The sequence below is a fragment of the Oreochromis aureus genome, linkage group 12, assembly GCF_013358895.1.
Source record: "Oreochromis aureus strain Israel breed Guangdong linkage group 12, ZZ_aureus, whole genome shotgun sequence".
Classification (NCBI taxonomy): Eukaryota; Metazoa; Chordata; class Actinopteri; order Cichliformes; family Cichlidae; genus Oreochromis; species Oreochromis aureus.
The window spans coordinates 6,109,292-6,123,566 of NC_052953.1; the positions used below are offsets into that span (position 1 = coordinate 6,109,292).

General features: G+C 40.0%; 1 protein-coding gene across 1 annotated transcript; it reads right to left on the reverse strand.

Moving 5' to 3' along the window:
• Positions 1 to 1,463: 1,463 nt before the first annotated feature.
• Positions 1,464 to 4,049, reverse strand: LOC116316319 (natterin-3-like). The gene is made up of 3 exons (XM_039621270.1): positions 3,981 to 4,049; positions 3,037 to 3,130; positions 1,464 to 2,708 (listed from the first exon to the last, which is right to left on the reverse strand). The coding sequence occupies exons 2-3, from the start codon at positions 3,128 to 3,130 to the stop codon at positions 1,621 to 1,623; spliced, it is 1,182 nt and encodes a 393-aa protein (XP_039477204.1). The 5' UTR covers positions 3,981 to 4,049; the 3' UTR covers positions 1,464 to 1,620.
• Between the last annotated feature and the right edge of the window lie 10,226 nt (positions 4,050 to 14,275).

Genomic DNA, 14,275 nt, shown 5'->3' on the forward strand with positions numbered 1-14,275 from the left:
TGTGTATCAAACATAGCTGTGTAAAGGTCATTTGCACTGACTAAACTGCATCGTCACCAGTTTCAGCTGCTTCAGCATTCAGTCTCTGTCTGTAAAGAACATTTATATTATGCTATTCAGATTCAGCCTATATCAGTGAGCGTGCCAAGCAGTTATTCAGTCAGACAGCTGATGATGTTTTTCTGTCTCACCATTTTATTTTCACACAATAGAAGCTAAATGTTCTCAGTGTGATTTACAGTCTCAAATTAAATGATTATTTTATTCATTGTCAAACTGGATAATGAATTGTGCTACAAAACAAATTAAAAGTGCTTTTTTAAAACTCTACTATGTGTTAGCTGATCATTTCCAGAAAGTTTTTCTGTAGTTGTCCAACACCAACAAATTATTTTCTTACCCATGTGTGAAATCAGTTTGCGTTGCTGTCTTGAAAAAAATGACTGAACTAATGCCTCTTTTCCCCTTATTAAGTCTTCTACCAAAACAAATTTATATCTATGATACTAATGTGAATTGTGAATAAAAGTAAAGGGAAAAAATATATATATACCCCGGGGCCTATCACAGAGTTATTATGCTTATAAACCCATACTGATACTGCCTTGGGTTGCTACAGTGAGACCAGATGAAAGCTGTGGGTAAATATTTTCTTGAAAAAAGAGAAATTTGAATGTTTTAGAACTTAGGAAACATTTTGAAACACAAGTTCTGACAGTGAAAATAAAGATAGACTTTTCAATTGTGTAACTCAACCAGTCTTGGTTCACCTGTTAGAATTACAGCATTGTCATAATGAGTAGCATGACATCAGAACTGTGTGTCAGAAGTCAAATTATTATTCTAAGCAAAGAGAGACCTTCTTTGTATTAGATCATGGCTGTAACTGAAGTTTTCTAAGGGAACAATGCAGGGAACTCTAAAACACTGGGATCTAAAGCACTAGAAGTGAGACGTTAGAAATTATGTACATCAAGCTTGGTTTACTTAAATGATTGTAGTTTTTTTCTAGACTGATTTAACTTTTCCCTAAGCATTTTAAAAGTTTATATTTCCACACCAACATGAACCCCACAGAAACAATGGAGAAAAACCTTCAAGCAACAAATGCATGATTTTAAAAATTGGACCCACATATACACCTGATTATAATAATAATCAAAGTATGTTATCAATAAATAGTTGCAGTACCATTCAATTCACTTTAGTTTAAAAAAATAATTAATTTATGCCTTCTAATGAATATGAAATAGTACTATGTTTGCTATGCTGTGGGTTAATAGAGGGATATGTCTTTATTGAAAGTAGATAAAGTATTGTGCCAATTTGCAATTGATATAGCAGAAATAGAAAACCGTGCTTGAGTACATATCTGGCCTCAATTGCCCAGATAGATTTTAATGAGCTAAATTAACATAATGCAGAAAACAGGAGAGTGAAACATGGCAAATTGCTTTATTTTTGAATAAACTCATACACTTGCGCACATGAAAGATATTATAAATTTACCAACAAAGACATCAGTGGTATTTTTTTATTGTGCCATATCATTTGCTTCCAATATCACAATCATCAGATAACATCGGAAAATTGCTATTTAGTGTATCTTATCTCAGCCTTTCAGGGGCAAGGCTTGGCATCTATGACAGGTTCACAGCGGTCCACCACTGCCTGGACTTCTCCGATCTGGACTCCATCGTACGTCCCGGTGATAGTGGTCCACTGGGTTTCTCCGTTGCGGTAGGTTCGGCTGAGGCGAGCCGTGTAAGGGATATCGGCTTTGATCTTGCGACCCTCCATGCGGACTTTGCAGGTGTGGTTTGGTGGGACTGTGAGCTCCACAGACACGGAGTGGCTGAGCGTCTCGATTACGGTGGTTCCCCTAGAGAACTGCAGCGTCTTCTCAGCACCAAGCTCAATGCCCCCGGAGCCGATGAAGGGGATTTCGGCTGTGATGCTGCCCGTGACACCAAGCATTGTGGCTCGTCCGATGTTCCAGGTAGTCTCCACCTCTGAGGTCTTTGTGATGGTGACTGTCTTCACCACTGTCTGGCACTCATTGTTGGTGATACCAGAGATACGCATGGTCTCAGGAGGATACTGGAAGATGGTGACCTCATCAATGCCGTACTTAACATCAGAGATGTGCTGGGTGTAGGTGTCCCTGTTGATGGCTAGGACCTGGTAGTTCTTATACCAGTACTCATCACCTTCCCAGGGCAGGAAGAAAGCCTCAAACTGAGGAACAACCTTCCCAAGACCGTACTTGTTCTTCCCAACGTAGATGTCAACTCCTGCACACGTCCTCACTGAATGTTGTGGCAGTGAACCGTAGGAGCCTTCCTTCCATTCCAGGAATTCAAAGTTGTCCTTGTTAGCCAGGATCTCAAACTCAGGGGCGTAATACTCACGGTCACCATAGGGGTAGCGGCAGTAAGGTCCCAGGCTAGGATTATAAAAGCCAGCCTCACACTTGTACTTGCAGACATAGTCAATGCGCTCAGTATAGCTGTTGTAGATGGAAACGGCTCCATTGGGCAGAGATCCATCCCAGGTCAGCCACTGCAGATTGACATTATCGCCAAAGAGGAAGGAGGAAGGCAGATCCTGTTGCTGCTCCAGGTCAGCAGGATTTAGAGGACCCAACACTTTCCTGTTACCAGTTGGTTCAGGGACCCGGCCCTCCAGCTCTGGTTTCAGTAAGGACACTATATAAGAGAGACAAAGAAAAGAAAAAATACCATAAAACAGAAGAGATACGTGTCAAACACATCAACAACAATTCAGGCAACAAGCTTTAATCTCTTTTTAACCTCTTAACACCCGAATGATCCTGAATTAAGGTTGTTTTTCCTTTCTTTTATTCTAGCTACAAAATATGCAAAATATTCCGAAACTACATTTTTGTGGGGGATCATTGGATGTTGAACGCAACACACTTCAGGTTTACTTCAGTTTTAGTGTTACTATGGGTGTAACACAAAGCTGTTATCCATATCTCTATACAATATGTCATAAAATGTATGATATGCTTACCTGTTCTGAGTTGTATGCTCTTCTTCACAATGTCCTGCAGACTGGCTGAGGACAGAGTCAGCAGGGCCGACAGCAACAACACAGACAGCTTCATCTGAAGGTGAAACACAAAAACTCTAAGTTATGAGACCTTTTTACAAACTAAATCTTTAACATCAGAATATATTATTCCACCACTCCAGCTATCCAAATGACAAATGAGCTCAAATATTTTCGGGCCTAATATTTTACAGTTTCAAAAATTATTTCTTTCTTTCAGCTAGTTTCAGTTATTACAATTTTTATCTTCACCAGTGTCAAACACCACAAGACCTTTAAACACAAAGAACTAAATTTACAGCCGTTTATTTTTGACTTTACTCTGGAAGTTTAGAATCCAACATAGTGGACTCCATTTTCACTGAAAACCCCCAAAATATAGAGGAAATAAACATCTGTGCCACCACAATAATGCTTTATATGTAGTTTATTTTCTATGTTATATTTTTGGGTGCATTGGGTCTATTTATTCTACATTTCCCCCCATCCCACCGACCCAAAAGAGACAGTATTTATGACAGTAGTATGCATCAGTGAAACAAAACAAATAAAAATTTAAAGCATTATAAATTTATATTTGAATTATATTTTTTATAGTTTTTAAAAACAATAATGTTATTATTTCCATTATAGGTCAGGTGGAAGTTATAAACACACATATAGCGTATAAAATAACTTTACATTTGATGACTTATTGCCTTGAAATGGTCATATTAAAGCATTTCTTAAAACCACACTATATATTAAAATAGTAGATTTCCTCTTGCTACATCTGATAAGGTTTTTATTTGACACACATTTATAAAATAAAATGAAATATCCCACTTTACAAGAAAATTAAGGCCTGAATATGTCAGATTATTGCCATTTGAAATTTGAGCATGTATGTGCTGAACAGCACTCACCCTTACTGTCGCTCTCCGGTGAGTCCACCTCTGGTCACCTCCAGGTTTATATAGCTGCTTTATGGCTGAATCATAAAGCAGACTGTGCACTTTCACTGTGTCTGGATACTGACTTTGAGCAATAAACTGGTCAAAGAAAACTACTGGTTTTGTCGGGATTGTTGTCAGATTAAGATAAACTTCCTTTTCATGAATGTGTGACTTCTTCATCCAAGTAACCAGGACAAAAAGAGAACATCATTATTAATTTACACATTAATATACATAACACATAAGATGTGTTTTCATAGTCAACAATGTCGTAGAAGTGTTCTTTTGCATTTAAGTCACCATAAATGATTCAAATGAAACAAAAGCGTGAGGATTTTTCCTTATAGACTTCTTTGGGCCTCTTCTCTGCCACCTGTCCAATCAACTCATCAGATATTTCTCCAGGAAATAGCATCACCATTTCTATATTACTTAAACCTTAGTAAACATACGTCAGGTGAGCGTGGGAGCCAGTAAATTGTTTTAGCGCCTCGATCCTTCAGGAACTGCCTGCATCCTCGCCACATTTGCATTGACGTGCACCAGGAGTAACCTGAAACCTGCTGCACCAGCATAGGGTCTAACAGCTGGTTTACACCTCATTTATTTAACATCAAGAGTGTTTAATGGCCAAGCATTAAACAAACTGTTAAAATAATTATTTAAGAATTTGTCTTTGACTTCCTACTAACTCTATTTCTGTACGACCATATTAAGTATATTTTATTCCAACAGTGCTGCAGGAAAGAAAAATCTGTAAAGGCAGAGAGTTGGCACTATTCCCTCAGCATTTTCACAAATCACACCAAAGGTAAAGTACTAATATCAAGCAGTAAACAAAAATATATGTTCCATCACAGAAATATAACAGCAAAATATTTTCAGGGAACTCCCTCACATCCTATTTTTATCGCACTGGTCCCCTTATAAGAGAGTGGAAAGAAAAAGCAAGTACACACATACTTAATCACACGGAAGTCACAGGGCAGTTGAAGGAAGCGAAAGCAGACCGAAGATGGAAGGTGAGCACTGCTTGTTTGCCAATTTTAACAAACACTACACATTTTTAAAACAGGTAGTAAACGTAAAGATTTTTTGTTAAACATATGTGTAGCTCCTCTTTCAAAGGGAATTCCCCATCTTGAGACAGTTCAGACTCTTGAGTCAAGAGTCTTGACTCAGTGTATTCATAGCTTTGCTGTTCAGAGCTTTTATTGATTTTATACACTCCTGATTATATGATTTTTTCCCGTTTTCATATCCCACATACATGTGCCAGTCTTGATGCAGCTGATCCTGCTAATTCTGTCTTCAGCCAGTTCTCATGACACTGAGAACAGTACACAGCAGAAAGATTGTAAGCACAAACTGTCAGCAGAAATTTGGTAAATTATATGCTTATAATCAAATGTCTGACAGCAAATGTGATACAAAGGTTAATAACTTAATTTCATACTGTTTCAAATGGGTTTAAAAGTAAAAGGTATAGTGTGCCAAACAGACATAGAGCACAACGCCCAAGAAGTATATACTTGTATTATATAACAAAGAAGCAGAATATAAATATGCTCCTCCCCTTTATTTGGAGCTGGGCCCAGCTCTTAGGTAACATCTGGAATGGAAATCCCTCTCCAAGAAAAGAGGAGAAAAACAACCCCTCCCTTTCTTCCTTCTTATATTGAGTTAGGTTCCCAACACATGTTGTCACAATCATATTTTAGGAAAAAAGTAGAAGTAAAATATTAAGGAAATATTATAATAAAATAAAAATTTTTTTCCTATTGATGCTGTATAATGATGCTATTATACGTTGTATTTCGATAGCACCTGGTCATCAAGCAAAATGATGCAAATTAAAGCAATTAATAAAAATCTCAAAAATCTTTATACTGCTACTTTTACTCTGGTGGTTAATAATTTTTCATCAATTTACTTTTTGTAAGCCTGCATTTTAAAATTTCATACATGTCCTTTTCCTTTTTATCCACTTTTATCCACATGAACAGATTCCAGTGGCATCCCTCCAACTGCAGTGAACAGACCGATGCAAACAAATCTGCCACTTCTAAGTGTTCATAACTTCAGACAGAAGAGGCAAGTTCAGTCGTCCTCCGTTGTCCCTATCAGTGACACTAATCTGATGTGGGTGACCTGGAACAACTCTCTTCCAAGGAACGCTGTCTCACTTTACACTCGCTATACTAATCGAGTTGATTATATTTGTAAGTACAAGTGTGACGCTGGCTTTTATACGCCCGGCAAGGGTCCTTATTGCTACTATCCTAGAGCAAAAAAAGAAAACAGAGGTTTTCCATTTGAAATATTGGTTAACAAAGACAACTTTGAGATGGTGGAGTGGAAGGCTGGTTCGTATGGTTCAGTACAGAAGAATTCAGTCTGGACCTGCTCAGGGAAGCAAATATATGTGGGCAAGAACCATTATGGACTGGGGAAGGTGTCCACTCAAGATAAGGCTTTCTACTTGCCTTTTAACAAAAGAGAACATTGGTACAGCAACCATGAAGTCCTGACCATCAGTGAAAATGTAATTAGCCAGACGATCTACAATGTCAGCTACAGCAAGGATCGTTCTGAAATCTTCAAATTTCCTCCTGAGGTCATGCATCAAGCAACCATGAGCAACCATGAATGTCACCCAGTAGTGAAAACAGAGACACTCTCAAAGACATATCAGGTGCAGCAGAGGTGGGACTTCACCTTTTCTATCAAGTTTGGGGCTAAAACAACGATTAAGGCTGGCATTCCATTCACTGTGGATGGGACTTTTGAAGTCAGCACAGAGGTGCAGTTTCAGTTTACAACAGGAACCACTGTGACAGAGAGTATGCGTTCCCAGGGTGCACCCCACCTCTCGCCTTATGGCAGCTGGGGTAGACTCCAGCCTCCCTGTGACCCTGAACTGGATAAGTGGAAGAAGATGTACAAATAACCCCAACCGGTCGCAGCAAATTGCCTTCGCTTTAAGAGCTTGGCTCTTCTGGAGGTTTCTTCCTTTTAAATGGGAGTTTTTCTGTTTTACTCACGCCAAAGTCCTTGCTCAGAGGGATTATCTGACTGTTGGGGTTTACTCTTTTGTATTTTTAGGCTTTTTTTAACCTTACAATATAAAGTGCTTTGAATGGCCTGTATTTATATAGTGCTTTTACTAGTCCCCAAAGCGCTTTACATATCCAGACATCCACCCATTCACGCACACATTCACACACTGGTGATGGCAAGCTACGTTGTAGCCACAGCCACCCTGGGGCGCACTGACAGAGCCGAGGCTGCCGGACGCTGGCGCCACCGGGCCCTCTGACTACCACCAGTAGGCAACAGGTGAAGTGTCTTGCCCAAGGACACAACGACCGAGAGTGTCCAAGCCAGGGCTCGAACCGGTAACCTTCCGATTACAAGGCGAACTCCCAACTCTTGAGCCACGATCGCCCTAGAAGAGATGGATTATCTGTACAAGATCTGTACAAGATCTATAGGGTCCAAATATTACCTCATGCTACCAGCAGTAACACTGTAAGTAAGAAAAGATGAAGAGTGAAAATGTCAGAAATCTCCACCACTAAAACCATTCCTGTTTTGAGGGTTTTCTCACTGTTGATACTCGAGTGCACCTGCTGTTGATTTCATTAACATCAAAGTGACTGAAACTGATTAACAACCCCCTCTGCTACTTCACTGACTAGATCAGACTTGATGCTGTACTCTGTTTAAAAAGTGTTCCTTAAATTTTTTTGTGCAGGTCAATTCGCTGTGATCTGCTGGGGGAACAGCATCAGAGCTGCTGATATTAACTTACTGGATAAACTAATCAGAAAATCTGTATTTTGTGTTGACTTTTATTCTTGTCTTTGTTTCATCTAGGTCTCCTTGGTTATGTATCATGTTTCTGTCTGTGTCTGTGTTGTGTCCATGTTGTCAAGCTTGTGTGTCATGTCTATGTCTCTCCATATTTCCTGTTTTATTTTAGAGTCTCATATTTCCATGTTCAGTGTGTTTGGTTTACTTCCCCCTTCTCTAGAGATTTCTCCAGTAAATAGCATCACCATTCATAAAGTACTCAAACCTCAGTAGACATAGGTCAGGTAACCGTGGGAGCCAGTCAATTGTATTATCTTAATCTTAAATTAAGATTAAGGAACTGAAAGTAGGGTTGCACTAGGGGTGGCAAGGGATCATTTTAGGGTGGCACATTTCACCCCATGCCACCCTTCCAGATCCACCCCTGCTTACAGTAGATTAAACAACTTCTACCGAAAATCCCAGGTAACTCAGCAAAAGATTTATTAAACCAGACCTTCCAAAAGTGTGGGGCCCGCCCCCTAGGGGGGGCGCAGAGCCATTGCAGGGGGGGCGCGGCATGAAAGAGGGGGCGAAACAAAACGCTTGGACACTGCTAGCACGGGGTGCCTACACAAACCCAAAGCAGGAGATGAAGCATCGCTGAATATGTTTCCAAACCAACTTCATTCTAAGCCAAAGACTAGAAAATATGGTGAAGCATATCTTCACTTTGGTTTCACCTGCACAAGTGCCGAGGTAGGTCTCCCCTGCAGAATTGGTTTTCCCTTTGTCGGGAGCAACGCTGGGCTGTTCAAATCACGACAAACAGTATCCCACATTCAGTTCACAAACACTTGTTGTAATGACTAACTACTCCTGACATTTTGGAGATGTTAGCTCTTTATACAGTAAGGTTACAGCGGGATACAAATAATATCAGGCTGATACTGCCACGATTTGTTCCCTCTGTTCAAATCACGGACAAACAGCATCCAACAGTTGTTTATGTTTTTGAACCCATTTTGCAGAGGGATTGAAATATGTATTGATAGCAATGTTGAATATTATTACACAGTAAAAAAAACAATTACATGTAAAATAATCACACCGTGACACCTTTCCCTTTCTAAATGGAGGGACAGTAACTGCATGTGTATGAAAGCGTGTAAAACCTGACGATAGTCAGGTTAACAGTATTTTGTCTCTATCTGCTATTTTGCAATTCATCTCATGTAAACAATAACGTGGTGCACAGGCACATGCCTTTGACCTTGCCTGATGAACTCTGTATTCCTCGTCCACGCCTAAACGCAAAAAAGGAGTTTAAAAAATCTCCGTTTTCGGTGATTCGAAATGCCGTTTACGTGTGGACGAAACAGCTGCGTTTTCAAAAATACCCGTGTAGGTGTAGACGTAGCGTAAAAGAGTTAGTAGTTTATTTTCTTACTACCTGTAATTTATTGCAGATTACCTGTATTTGCTTAATTGTTTACTAAATGTTTGAGGTGTGAAATGAACCGCAATGGAGCAAAATATGAGTGTGTGGTTGGAGGATATGTTCGTGCGCGCGCGGGGGGCACAAGCATTTTTCTTGTAAAACAAGGGGGGCCCAGCAAAAAAAGTTTGGGAACCACTGTATTAAACTAAATGTTCATGTTTCAGAAAGATCAGGTCAGTGTCCTCGCCTTAAAGCAGATGAGAGTGTGGCAAGATATTGATACACAAAACTCTTTTGTGAGAAAAATGATCCAAAATTACTTGATACTTGTTTTTCTAGGTAATAACTGATTGACGCTGTAGAAGCTAAAAAAAAAAGTACATTTACCTGTGCATAAAGGCAATGTTATGGAAAATCTCAACGACAATAAATTAATTTAAGTTCTGCTTTTGTGATTTAGCACTAAATAAATAAAATAAAATTGAATTGAATTTTTGAGGCTGTCTGTTTGCAGGAAAAATAAAAATAATCATATAAATGAACATATCACGTAACATGAAGTATTTCAACGTAAGCCTTGATTGCTTTGGAAAAGCAGTAAAACAGTCTCACTCTTACATCTTTAACGACATTTGCACATCATTTTCATACTGCAAAAGCTTCCAATTAACAAAGAATAATAATAAAAGTGTCAGTGGGTTATATAGCTGCTGTGGTGAGCATTTAATGAGATTTCAGTGCCATCTGCTGGATTAACTGAAATTACCCAACAGGAAAACCAGGTACAAGAACAGTTTTCCAAACTTTTTTGTAAAGAATAAAAAATTGATGTCGTGATCACACCACTAAAGTTTATTCTTAATAAGTCCACATGTAATTATTTATTAGTACTGAGCACATGCACAGGGAAAAGTGAGAAACTGTGGCTCTTTTTTTACTTTATCAAGTTTGCTTTTCGGATTCAAAGCTTAGATGGTCACAGTTTTTTGTGACCTGTCCTGTCTGAGCATATATTATAATGACCAATTCCTTGAATATGATATCAAATACTACAGTCTGTCAAAGAAATTTTTTTTTAAAAAATTTCATACAAATTAAGCAGGCAGAGCAAAGTTGCTGATTTTAAAGTGTTTAAACATCAGTCCAGCAATTCAATTCAATTCAATTTAATTGTATTTATACAGCCTCAAATCACAACAACTGTTGGGCGATCGTGGCTCAAGAGTTGGGAGTTCGCCTTGTAATCGGAAGGTTACCGGTTCGAGCCCTGGCTTGGACACTCTCGGTCGTTGTGTCCTTGGGCAAGACACTTCACCTGTTGCCTACTGGTGGTGGTCAGAGGGCCCGGTGGCGCCAGCGTCCGGCAGCCTCGGCTCTGTCAGTGCGCCCCAGGGTGGCTGTGGCTACAACGTAGCTTGCCATCACCAGTGTGTGAATGTGTGCGTGAATGGGTGGATGTCTGGATATGTAAAGCGCTTTGGGGACTAGTAAAAGCACTATATAAATACAGGCCATTCAAAGCACTTTATATTGTAAGGTTAAAAAAAGCCTAAAAATACAAAAGAGTAAACCCCAACAGTCAGATAATCCTCTGAGCAAGGACTTTGGCGTGAGTAAAACAGAAAACTCCCATTTAAAAGGAAGAAACCTCCAGAAGAGCCAAGCTCTTAAAGCGAAGGCAATTTGCTGCGACCGGTTGGGGTTATTTGTACATCTTCTTCCACTTATCCAGTTCAGGGTCACAGGGAGGCTGGAGTCTACCCCAGCTGCCATAAGGCGAGAGGTGGGGTGCACCCTGGGAACGCTGCTAGTCTGTTGCAGGGCCTAACACACAGAGACAGACAACCATTCACACTCCTCACATTCACACCTGTGGGCAAATTAGGATCTCCAATAAACCTAACCCCACTAACTGCTTGTCTTTGGACTGTGAGAGGAGGCCAGAGTACACAGTGAGAACGCATGCAGACACATGGTGGATTTGAGTCAACAAAGCTAAATCCTGCAACACCTTGATGCCTGGTATAAAAACATGAAACATTTGTTCTTAATCAATACTTAAAAAGTCAAAGAGTTGCTGTAAATCAGGGGTGAGCTATTAATGATTAATTTTTACAAGGGGCCACATGACAAAACCCGAGTTGCGTCAGAGGGCCACATTAACGACATCTTGAACCTGCTTAACTTTCTTAAATTGCAAAATTCACTAAATTATATATCACAAATAGCTGATACTGGTAATCAGAAGAATAAAACTAAAATAAAATAATGTAAATATTTATATTGGGCTATGCTATGTGAAATTGTGGCGCATATTCCAAATAAAACAAAAACAACCACCGAATCAATGTCATTTTATTTTAACATGTTTAACTCAACAAACAAGAAGTTTATAGAAATGCAACAATACAATGACTTGTGTCATGTTTTCTTCCTTTTCAGTGAGAATAATCCAGCCTGTTTTGGTTTTGAACAAGGGCATTGAAATCTGGCTGAATGTCTGAGGTGGCTATGTGAAGAACAGCTGAGAGGTGGTCATCAGTGACAGAGGACCTGAACTTCATCACCGAGAATGTCTGTTCACATACATAAGTAGATCCAAAGAGGACTAGAATCCTCTGAGCATGATTCCTCAGGTGTGGAAAGTTCTCTTCTTTGAGGGAGGAATAAAAGTCCAGCAGTGAGACTGACCTGAAGTGCTCTGCCAGAAGTGTGTCAGACTGCAGGCCAATGAGTTCCATCTGAACATCACTTGAAGCATTATCCACACTGCAGGTGAAGGGAGAAGAAACCATGTCCATTTCAAGAGCTTTGAAATCTTGAAATCGCCTTGAAAACTCTGCATGCAGTACTTCTAACATGGCTGAGTACTTGTGGAGGTGATTGGCATTTGGAATAGCCTCCTTTAGTGTTGGCAAGTGGGTCAGAAAGTTGTCCTTCACTTGGCTTGAGATAAGCTGCAACTTCCTCATGAAAGCCTTTACTGCACTGTACATCTCATGCACAAAAAGTCCCCTGCACTGCAGTTTGACATTTAGTTGGTTCATTAGTGCAGTCACATCCACACCAAATCCGAGGTCTGCCACCCAATCTTGATCTGAAAGCTCTGGGACGCCATGTCCTTTCTTCACACAGAAATTCTGAATCTGTTTGCTCAGATCCCAGACACTTTTCAGTACCTTGCGTAGGCTGAGCCACCTGACAGAGCAGTGGTAGCTGATGTCACCATGTTCCATCTCATTTTCCTCCAAAAGAGCAATAAATTGTCTGTAATTTAATGCTCTTGCTCTGATGAAGTTAACTGTTTTAGTTACAACATCAACAACGTGGTCCATCTTTAACACTATGTTACACAACACTTCCTGATGTATAATACAATGCAAAAATGTCAATGCACAGGATTAATTTCTGTCACTTTATCCTGCATTCTCTTTAAAAGGCCTACATTTTTCCCAGTCAGATTTGGACAACCAACTGTTGTTACACCTGCCAGATTGTCCCATTTCAGTCCTAATTTTCCCAAACATCCATTTACTACGGCAGTGAATAAGTCATTGCCGGTTGTTGTTCCTTTCATTGACTGCATGGCAGCCAGCTCCTCCGTGACTTGAAAGTCTGCAGTTATTCCACGTAAGAAGATGAGAAGCTGGGCGGTATCACGCACATCACAGCTCTCATCTAAAGCCAGAGAAAAAAATTCAAAGTCTGCAGCTCTGTTCTTCAGCTGAAGCTCCAGGTTCTCAGCGATGTCCTCAACCTGCCTTGTCACAGCACGTCGGGAGAGTGAGACATTCTCAAACGCATCCTTTTTCTCTGGGCATATCAGTGTAACTGAGTCCAATAAGCACTTCTTAATAAACTCTCCATCAGAAAAGGCCTTACTTTTCCTGGCGATTTTGTGAGATATTACATAACTTGTACGAACGGCAGCCTCTCTGGTGGTGTGAAGTTTGGTGAAAAGTCCTTGTTGGGTTTGCAGTTTTGCTAGCAATGCATCAGACACCCTTGCGCACTCTTTTTCAGACAGATTTCTGTATTTATCCTCATGTTTGGTCGTGTAGTGGCGATTCAAATTGTAATCTTTTAACACAGCGACCTGTGTACCACAGACCAAGCACACAGCTTTACCTTTACAGTTTTTTCTGATTGCTTAAGCACATTTTTTGTAACTATTGGCTATTTTTGCAAAACTCTACACACAAATAAGAAAACCTGTCACCCAATTATCAAAACATTGTAGTTCTCTTGCAAAAGCGAACACAGCTAGATTAATTCTTCACACCTTCGTAAAAATGGTGTTTTCGTATCAAACAGTACACACAAGCCATCACCTACTAAGCACACAATGCGCCAACTACACACTGATGGTATGAATACAAAACACATCTGACTTTTGCTTTCTCTGTTCACAAGGTAGGCCATGTCAGTTTGAGCTCATACTTCATAGATCCATAAGCATAGAGGGATCCAAACTTCTGGTACTGGTGTTTATTCACACACATCAAAACAAACACAAGTGTTTATTTCCAAGTATAGGACTATTTGCAATAACCATATTGACTATATGGGTTTCTTCGTCTGCAGTGAACATGCTTCCTCTGCCCCAGCATCTGGTCGTCTAGCAATTCTGTAAAGTAACAATTTCAGTATTTTTACATCTATGGTATTTTTGTGTTTCTCATTAGCATATGGCAGTGCTACAAGTCTCAGTGCAAAGTGACTGTACTAACCGATTGTGATTTCGAAATGTCCTTATGATGCTTGCTACAGTGTAGCAGCTCGAGTTAGGCTGAACCCGTTGGCCAGCTTCCCTCAGGGTCACTCCATGGTTGATTACATGGTCCACTATTGTAGCTCTGATGTCATCAGCAATTCTATTTCTTACTCTTCTTACCCTTCCTCTCCCCCCTCCTCGTCCTCCTCCTCATCCTCCTCTTGCTCCTCCTTGTCCTTGTTGTCCTCTTCATCCTACTTCTTCACCACCACGTCCTCTTCCTCGGCCTCCTCTACTTCTCACTCTTCCTGCTCC

Excerpts from the sequence above, each read along its gene's own strand:
- LOC116316319 (XM_039621270.1), bottom strand. The coding sequence starts at position 3,130 with ATGAAGCTGTCTGTGTTGTTGCTGTCGGCCCTGCTGACTCTGTCCTCA. Across the intron at positions 2,709-3,036 it reads GAGCATACAACTCAGAACAG|TGTCCTTACTGAAACCAGAG; the intron begins GTAAGCATATCA and ends TCTCTTATATAG.